This window comes from Lotus japonicus, chromosome 1, assembly GCF_012489685.1.
Source record: "Lotus japonicus ecotype B-129 chromosome 1, LjGifu_v1.2".
In the NCBI taxonomy this organism is placed as follows: Eukaryota; Viridiplantae; Streptophyta; class Magnoliopsida; order Fabales; family Fabaceae; genus Lotus; species Lotus japonicus.
The window spans coordinates 84,949,904-84,959,824 of NC_080041.1; the positions used below are offsets into that span (position 1 = coordinate 84,949,904).

Consider the following 9,921-nt stretch of genomic DNA (forward strand, 5'->3'; position numbering starts at 1 on the left):
TAAACCATACTGAAACGTGTAGCATGTGAATTTTCGTGGTCACCGTTCAGTTCCTCTTCTCCTCTTCTCTCCGACTATGGCTACTCATCTTCTCAGGCTATCTCTCTCCCCGCAACCTAAACTCTCCTTCAATTCCACAGCCAACAATCATGACCTCCACTTCATTTCTCTTCTCCCGCCGAATCGACGCCGCAACCGCAACCTCCACCGCCGGGAAACTCTCCGGCCACATCTCGCCGTATCAAACTCCTTCCAGACCGAGACTATCTCCACGGAATCAGCAGCTGGTCTTCCAGGCCGAGCACAGGGCGAAGACTCACCGGTTCTACTCGACGTAACCGGGATGATGTGCGGCGCGTGCGTCTCCCGAGTCAAAAAAATCTTATCCGCCGACGACCGAGTTGACTCGGCCGTCGTCAACATGCTGACCGATACCGCAGCCGTGAAGCTGAAACCGCTCGAGGCGGAGGTGGATTCGGCGAGTGTCGCGGAGAGCCTTGCTCGGAGACTGAGCGATTGCGGGTTTCCGGCGAAGAGGAGAGCTTCTGGCTCGGGAGTGGCGGAGAGTGTGAGGAAGTGGAAGGAGATGGTGAAGAAGAAGGAGGATCTGGTTGCTAAGAGTCGGAACCGCGTTGCTTTCGCTTGGACTCTGGTCGCACTGTGCTGTGGAACGCACGCTTCGCATATTCTTCATTCATTGGGCATTCACATTCATGGTAATGCGCTCCGATCAAAATTTGCTTGAATGCAGATACACCAAGCTGAGACGAGCGCAATTTGTAACGTAATTCGAAACCTGACTTGCTTTTTTTTGTTTTTGCAGGACCATTTTTGGAAATTCTTCACAATTCATACGTGAAAGGTGGTTTAGCTTTGGGCTCTCTCTTGGGACCAGGACGAGGTTGGTTTCTCTATCGTTTCCCTTGTTGATAACTTCATATACTGCAACAATATGCTATTACAAGTTTCAATAGTACCCTGATTGAATGTTAATAATGCTGTTACAAATTTGTAATGGGATTTGAACCCCCTGATGCAAACTATTAAGACTCTTAGGACTAACCTGATCCCAATGCTTACTATACTAGACTAACTGGAATTGTTGCAGAGTTGCTCTTTGATGGCTTAAGCGCGTTTAAGAAGGGGTCGCCGAATATGAACTCTCTCGTGGGATTTGGTTCTGTAGCTGCTTTCATCATCAGTTTGGTGAGATTTTATTTGGGATTTGAGAGTTTACAAGACAGCTAAATTTCTTTTTTTGTTTTATGTGTTGGTTAAATTGAACTTTGTCTTTGCTATAGATCTCGCTATTGAACCCCGGGTTGGCGTGGGATGCGACATTCTTTGATGAGCCGGTTAGTTCCTTTGCTTTCAAATGTCCCCATATTTGTCATTTTAGAATTTAATTCAATTAAGAGCAAACTTTTATTCATCTTGGCTTGGGGTTTTGTTTGTCTAGTATTGATAACCTCTTACCTTGACTATCTTATAGGCACTTATAACATTCAGGTTGACAATGATCTCCTCATGTAAGGATTTTGTCTTTTAGTATGCAGGTCATGCTTCTTGGTTTCGTGCTTCTGGGGCGTTCGCTCGAGGAAAAGGCAAGGATTCAGGCTTCTAGTGATATGAATGAACTTCTTGTAAGTTGCGACTCGATTCATCTCTTTCGTCTGATAATATTCCAGAAAGATATTTGTGTTTCTCTTGTATTTTAGTCATTGTTATTGTTAGACCTTTTTTGTAATCTTCTTCTGGCTTCCCTGCATCCTTATTTCAATGCTTCATTATTTACTGAAAATTATGATTGATCACTTTTCCTAGGTGTAAAACTTTTCTTTTTATTTATGACCTCTTTCAGCATATGTTCCTTAAAATTTATTTTCCATATGGATTTCTATACCTGGTTATTTAATATTTCTGAAATTAATTTCGTGTTTACAAGAACAAATTGTTACATATTTTGTTGGGCTTTGTCTGATAATACATCATTCACAAATTTGGTGAGACACTAGGACTAGAGTCTTTGGAAGCGTAACTGATTCAAAATTGTTGGAATCCACTTATGATTAAATGGCTTTTGCAGGTCACAGCATAATAATACAATGTAATGGCTTTTCATTTAACAACCCAATCTCTTTTCCATTTTCTGATCAAATATTATTTCTTAGAAAAAGGAAATAATCCAAGAATTGGAATTTTGGTCATGAGGAAAGTTGTCATATGAGCATTAAGCATCAGATTATATAGTTCACTGTAAAGAGTGTCATTTTTTTGTCTGTAGAGTTATATTTTGCTGTAGGTTTAATTATTTTATTGTACATGATTTCACTGTGGTGAATGTTTTTTTGCCAGTCACTGATATCTACCCAGTCAAGACTTGTGATTACTTCATCAGAAGGTTCCCCATCTACTGACAGTGTGCTTTGTGGTGACACAATTTGTGTTGAAGTCCCAACTGATGATATTAGAGTAGGTGACTCGGTGTTGGTGTTGCCTGGAGAAACTATTCCTATAGATGTAAGCCTTTCAGATTGTTGATGATATTCTGTTAATGTTAATTGAAATCTTAATAGCTATATGCGTGGTACCTAAATTTAGGTTTAAATTAAAAGGCATCTGAAGTGCAAATATTGACCAATGCATATTAAGTTCATGGTACCTAGGACCAATTGCTACACTAATGGGCCATCCCTAGGACCAGTTGCTACGTTAATTGGCCAAATCTTCCACCAGTGGCCTATAATATTAACATTGTCATAAAAACAATCGTTCAAACCTTTTTGCTTTAAACAGGTGGCCTCCTTTCACTATTTAAAATGGAGTATATGATGAAACTTGTTGCTTCCTATGATATTGGTTAACATTATAAATTCCTGTGCAGGGAAGGGTTATCTCAGGAAGAAGTGTTGTGGATGAATCCATGCTTACAGGAGAATCACTTCCAGTATTTAAGGAAGCAGGCCTCTCAGTTTCAGCAGGAACTATAAATTGGGTAAGACTTGAAATTAATATTGAATTGTATTGTGTGATGGTTTCTCCCTAATTTCACATGCGGCTTGCATATGTGATTTTGATTTTTCTTCCTTTGATTGGGAAGGCAGCTATAAATCTATTTCTTTGGCTAACAATTTTTATTTCAGGATGGTCCTTTAAGGATTGAAGCTACTTCGACTGGCTCCAACACAATGATATCCAAGATTGTACGCATGGTGAGTATACTATATTCTGCAATTGCTTAGTTGTAAGAGATGCTGTTATAAATAGAGGCAGAGAAGGTAGATGAAGGCAGTCAGTTTTGGGTGAGAGAGGCCACTAGAACAGGTTCTGGAATCCCTGAGAAAGACACCATCATATCTCATTCCTAATCTTCTTAACCCTGGATACCCCGCTAATCCAGAGTTGGAAGGGGATATATTCAGTTAAACATCCATATTTTCTTTCTGATAATCCCTTCATTCTAATCCTGTATCTATCAGGGTGCTAATGTTTCTCTGGATATTTCGAGATTGCATTGCTGAAAGTCCATTGACTTGGGATACGTCCTTATTTTGTGAAATTTTAGGTTGAGGATGCTCAATCGCGTGAAGCACCTGTACAAAGGCTTGCAGATTCAATAGCAGGGCCATTTGTATACAGTGTAATGACTCTATCTGCAGCAACGTTTGCATTTTGGTAAGTACTTATATTTCCACACGAAATCTTTGAGTTGATCTGTTATGATTTGTTTTGGTGATCCCTAAGGCTAGGGTTATTTGGAAGTCATGGCTATTATTAATTTACTAGGACATACATTGATGTAATCCAACCTATGTAGCCCTGACAATTCAAAAGAAAAAGAGTTGTGCCCTTTATTGTTTTCCTTGCCTGTGTTGCTGTCCATGTGTGAGTGTTGTAGAATCTTCCTGTAGGATTCATGATTATCATGCACAATTAATTTTCCTAAGTAAAAGACTTCATGTATGGTTCATCTTACCCATTACCTTCAATGCTTTGACAAACTTGTTGCATTTATCTCCAGGTATTTTATTGGGTCACACATATTTCCTGATGTTTTGCTCAATGATATTGCGGGCCCAGAAGGAGATCCCTTGCTTTTGAGTTTGAAACTCTCTGTAGATGTTTTAGTGAGTAATTTTAACCTTGAGTCCATGATTTGTGCTTCAAGTTTGCTATTAGAACTATCTGCGTGTACTTATTGACTTTCCTTCCCTTTATCCTGAGCATGGAGCACTCCTTTTTTCTAAATTTTACCTTTGTTGTTGACTAGGAGGACATACTGGACAAAGCCCTTGCATTTGCAATTCCTTTATCTTAACAATTTTAGTCAATGCAAATGGCTCTCGATTTGGACTTTTCACATTAGTCAGACATAATGTTATTAGCTAGTATTTGTAATGTTATCCATCTGCAACTGACTATATCATTCAATTGCATGAGTTAATAAAAAGAATTGAAGTGAAAGAAATGAATCCGTGAAAATAGTTCAAGTTTGATATTGCTCCTGAGAAAAGGAAATTTTCTTGAAGGATAACAATTCTAGTCTTTACCCCTCTGTAGGTTGTTTCTTGTCCTTGTGCACTGGGTCTTGCCACACCGACAGCGATACTGGTTGGCACCTCACTTGGTACATCACTTGTACTTTATGCATTCAGTAAACGTAGATACATGTTACTTGAACATTGAATATATGGAAGAAATATATTCACTTTGCTCTTGAGATGAACAGCCTGCTTAATGCTCGAATTTTGCATCATTTTATCTTATACTAAGGTTTTTCAATGGCTCACTCTAATTAATAATTTCTTATTTCATTTACCCTTTTCATTTCCTTTATTATTTCTTTCTTTCATTATTTTTTAGATCTTTTTACTATATAGCATTTTTTCTGTCTTCAATGGTTTATTTTTTGGTGCTAATCTTCTGTGGTTTATAAATACATATTACCCGATACAAGAATCACAACTATTGCTATATGAAATAGCTGTATCTTAATCAGGTACATGTTATAAATAATTAAATAGGTGTGTCTCTATATGAGAAGAAATAATGGGGCAGCACATTCCCTCCTCTACAAGAATCACACTCTGGTGTTAGATTCTAACTCTGTAACTAGCTCTCTAACAAATTAACAATTGTTAGTTAGAGAGTTGGCTAGGACAGAGAATTAAATAGGAGGAAGATGGTTTATTGGGGGGTGACTTGGTGGTAATCTGGGTCTTGTGAGTAGAGTACTATCGAATAGTAGTGAGACTATCATTCTAGTAGAAAGATCATCTTTCTTCCTACTCTGTTACCAGTTACCACCCTGGTGTAGATAGGAGAGTGATATAATAATGAAGATTCTGATAGAAACCAGCCAAATCTGATATTATTAAATGGTAAAACCCTAATTCCCAAATAGGAATTGGGGGAAAGATACAAGGAAAGGATCCCAAACACCCTCCCAAGAACCAGAGAGACCCAACGCTCTCTAAACCCTAATTCCAAAGTGAAAACAAAGATAACCTAATGCTCTCTAATCACTCTTATTTATAGGCAACATGCCTCTTAACCCTATAACTAACTAACAAACTACTGACCCCACTTAACTACTAGCTAGCTAACCCCGGTTATCTATCAGATTCCTTGAGTGCCTAATCTGATCCAGTTCTATCAGTATCAGATGTTTTCTCCTATAGTTGTGAATTTGTGAACTATTATCATAAAGCATAATACTGCCTTGCAACCTGGTTTTTTATTTTTAGTATCTTCTATCTTCTTTTACTAATTCACACTATTGGCGTCTTTTAAATAACCAGGGGCAAGAAAAGGACTTCTTATTAGAGGAGGGGATGTGCTAGAACGCTTAGCCAGCATAAATTATATTGCTCTAGACAAGGTAAATTTCATGTTCATACGACTATTATCTGTCTTCTCTTTCCCTCATAAGCAAGACACAAATGTACACTATAAGGACTTGATCAGTGTGAGACTTCTCAAACATTGAATAACTTTTAAACTTGAACACATGTCCATCGATACCATTAAGAATTAGGGAGAGAAGGATCAAAAGAGAAAACCCAAATGTATGTGAGTTAGGGAGAGAAAACCCAAATATAAGAATTAGGGAGAGAATGATGTCTTATGTTTGGCTTTAATTGTACTCAGGGTTGTTAATGGCGGATAGCGTAGTGTAGCGGCAAGCCCAAAAAACACTATTCAGAGCGCTATTGCGGCGCTATAGCGGAACGTAGCGCAAATAGCGGTGAATAGTGGAGTAGCGGTGAACCCTCAGGGTGCTACGCTATAGGCTATTGCGCCGCTATAGCGCGCTATTAACAAGCCTGATTGTACTACGTAAATACTAGCCTATATAAATCGTATATAATAAGGAACAAAACTAATCGTTAAAAAATAATATGTAGACTCTGCCGACTTTGAACATTCACTGCACATTTCTCTCAGATAAGGGAAGAAGAAGATTGACTAACACTAAACTTTCAGACAGGAACCCTCACTAGAGGAAAACCAGTTGTTTCTGCTATAGGTTCTCTTCAATATGGTGAATCAGATATTCTTCAGATCGCTGCTGCAGTGGAGAAAACAGCATCTCATCCTATAGCAAAGGCTATTGTCAACAAAGCTGATTCATTAGACTTGGTCCTTCCAGTCACAAAAGGACAGTTAGTTGAACCAGGTTTTGGAACCTTAGCAGAAATAGATGGACGTTTGGTTGCAGTTGGGTCTTTAGAATGGGTCCATCAACGCTTCCAGACTAGAATGAACCCATCTAATTTGATGAATGTGGAACAGACTTTGCTAAATCATTCATTGAATTCAACATCTTCAAAGTATTCAAGAACTGTTGTCTATGTTGGACGTGAAGGAGAAGGCATCATTGGTGCTATAGCCTTATCTGACATCGTGCGTGAAGATGCTGAATCTACTGTGATGAGGTATTTTTATTTTGCTGTGTGTATGTGTTCAGAATACTACCCACGCATTTCAGGAAAAAATAAAAACTACTTCTGCTGACCAGAGGTGAAGTTGCTTTGCTTCCTTCAGAAAGAGGGGCAGTGCATCTTTTTTGGTTCTACCTACGCGAAGCCTTCATTGCAAGCTCAAAGCTAACACAGTCATGTTCCCTTTTCTTATCCATTTGTTAGTTCTTGATGAAGTTGTAAGAATGAAATTTGATAAAAAAATATTTCTACTATCTTGCAACCGCCCAACTGGTCTCATTGGCCTAATTAACTACTTGAGCAATTAATTACTCCTACACTGGAAATACTTTTATCAAGAATTTAAATTTTTTATGCATGTTGTTTTGCTCTGACTGCCTATTCCTCTAAAAAAGGTTTAGGAAGTTTTATGGCATTATTCTGAGGTCACAATTCACATTATAATATTCATGTCAATAAGATTATATAGATTTGAATTTAGTCCTTGCTTCTTTTACATTTCTTTTTATGAGACGGGAATTGTATCAATGGCTGCTACCATCATGTTAAACCCTTAAACTTATGCCTTACTTTACACTTGATGTTATGTATTTCCTGCATTCATTAGAATTATTTGCCAAATTCTTGTGTGTGTTCTTTTAATTGCTTGATGCGTGCTTTTTCTGTCTGACTATGTTGTTATTATTGGAAGGCTCAAGCAGAAGGGGATTAAAATGGTTCTCCTATCCGGAGACAGGGAAGAGGCAGTTGCAACCATTGCAGAGACTGTTGGAATTGAAAATGATTTCGTCAAAGCATCTCTGGCTCCACAGCAGAAATCTGAATTTATTTCTTCTCTGAAAGCTGCTGGGCATCATGTTGCAATGGTATGATGACATCTGTACTTACTCAAGTCCCACCTCACCCCACCTACTTTAATAACTCTCTCTAGCTAAATAGAGAATCATGCAATGATAATAGGTTCATTGAACTCTCTAAAACTAGTGAATATGATCTTTTCATAGTTGATTGGAATATTCAATGGTGAAAACTGGAACTAACCACATACACATTATATTATAGCTATAAGTGATGAAATTGTTGAAATATCAACCATCATTTTTCAATCAACGATTGGAAACTCTTAATTTACCTGGTAAAGTTCTCATTTTTTAGTTTTGATACATTTTAGACGACCTAAAACCTAAATTCATGTATCAATAACACTAAAGAATTAGATCTTGTTTTGTTTTTCTTTTGGAAGTTGTTGAGAGATATTTATGCTTCTGGAGCAGCTCCACTCTAAAATCCTTTCAATATAGGCATCATTGTATGGATATTTTTGTCGGGTATTGTGGAAAATGGAACTTGACTGATGCATCTAGCAATGAACAGGAAATGGCATTTTACTAAGACATTCTTTTTGCTCCCGTTCTCTAAGGTAGGTGATGGGATAAATGATGCACCTGCTTTGGCTGTAGCTGATGTTGGGATTGCTCTGCAGAATGAAGCTCAAGAGAATGCTGCCTCCGATGCAGCATCCATTATACTTCTGGGGAACAAAATTTCACAAGTATGTCATTTCTGATGTCTGGATAGTTTGCTCTTGTGCATCCCTTTTTCTTTTGTTAATCCAAGTGGGTAGCAGAAGGTTAAATTTGATTACCCAAAATTCTCCTCACTTGTTTGCTGCTTGATACAAATATCTGCTCAAACAATCACCTGTCTGATACAAAGTGATGTATGGTTCTTTAACGCATAACAGTCTTGTGGTTCTCTTAATACTGTGCATATGTGCTACACAAGCCACCACATGGTTCTCTATCCTCTTAGCTTCCTGACTTCTAATTAACAGGTTGTCGATGCAATAGACCTAGCACAGTCAACAATGGCGAAAGTGTACCAAAATTTGTCTTGGGCAGTAGCCTATAATGTTATTGCCATTCCCATTGCTGCTGGCGTGTTACTTCCCCACTTTGACTTTGCTATGACACCTTCACTTTCAGGTGAGCAACATTGTCTGCTCGCTTCCTTATTTTTTATGTTGTAATTGTTGTCTTTCTTCATATAGTTTCTGAACATACAATGTCACCCTTGATATTTAATTTCAGGAGGAATGATGGCTCTGAGCTCCATCTTTGTGGTTAGCAACTCACTGCTTCTACAGCTCCATGGGTCTCAGACTTCCAGAAAGGGCTCACTGACATGATAACATATCTTCCATCCATATGAAAATTTATTTGTATAATGTAAAAAAAATAAAACTGTTTTCACAGCACTTTGAATCACATCATACTATAAACTATTTTTTAAAAATTCTTTTACATTTTATATGAATGTTTTAAATTTAGATGAGTCAGCTCGTGTTAACCAACCAACTTGAGATAGCTCGAGTGAGTTGGCTATTTCTTAAGTTAACCCACCTAAAAAATGAGTAGAGTGGTGTTGACTCACTTTTTGAGTAACCCATGGTGAACTAATTTCGGCTTGTCTAGTTGACTCATTTTGACACCACTATTAGTATATAAAAACTATATTTTAGTCACTCTAACTTAACAATTATTGATTTAGTTCCTCATTGGAGCAAAGTTGCATTTTGACCCCTCTCACTTTTGAATTGTTTGATTTTAGTCCTCATCAAAGTTTGAGTTGCTCACGTTCTAGTAAGCGCTTATGTGGTACACCTACATCAATTGCCACATTGAGTGTGTTATTCAAGGACTAAAACCAAATTTTGCAAATTTTATAGAGACCAAAAATTAGAATTTTTTCATCCGCTCAAACCCTTTTCCTCCACTCCTCACCTGATTCCACCATAACCACACGTTAAGCCCAAATTTCGATTACAAGCCAGAAAAATCCCCAATGGATTCAGCACCTTCACCATTTTCCGCATGAATTCAACACCTTCTTCCACTATGAAAATGAAGCTTTCAAAACAAAATCTGAGAGACCAGCCTTGTCCTCACGTGTTTTTCAAATTGACACAGGCTATGAT

The 9,921-nt window shown here is 38.0% G+C and overlaps 1 protein-coding gene across 1 annotated transcript; it reads left to right on the plus strand.

Moving 5' to 3' along the window:
* LOC130725294 (copper-transporting ATPase PAA2, chloroplastic) lies at positions 1-9,278 on the plus strand. Its single transcript, XM_057576539.1, has 17 exons — positions 1-716; positions 824-901; positions 1,109-1,206; positions 1,302-1,355; positions 1,557-1,643; positions 2,356-2,520; positions 2,885-2,995; positions 3,144-3,212; positions 3,566-3,675; positions 4,022-4,127; positions 4,561-4,627; positions 5,802-5,881; positions 6,487-6,938; positions 7,636-7,810; positions 8,365-8,496; positions 8,779-8,929; positions 9,035-9,278. Exons 1-17 carry the CDS (start codon positions 77-79, stop codon positions 9,130-9,132), a joined length of 2,673 nt encoding a protein of 890 aa, XP_057432522.1. The 5' UTR covers positions 1-76; the 3' UTR covers positions 9,133-9,278.
* Positions 9,279-9,921: the final 643 nt, after the last annotated feature.

Bases quoted from the DNA above. Each gene is read 5' to 3' on its own strand.
- LOC130725294 (XM_057576539.1), top strand. From the start codon at position 77: ATGGCTACTCATCTTCTCAGGCTATCTCTCTCCCCGCAACCTAAACTC. The intron at 4,628-5,801 runs GTACATCACTTG...TTAAATAACCAG, and splicing joins ACTGGTTGGCACCTCACTTG to GGGCAAGAAAAGGACTTCTT. The intron at 5,882-6,486 runs GTAAATTTCATG...CTAAACTTTCAG, and splicing joins ATTATATTGCTCTAGACAAG to ACAGGAACCCTCACTAGAGG.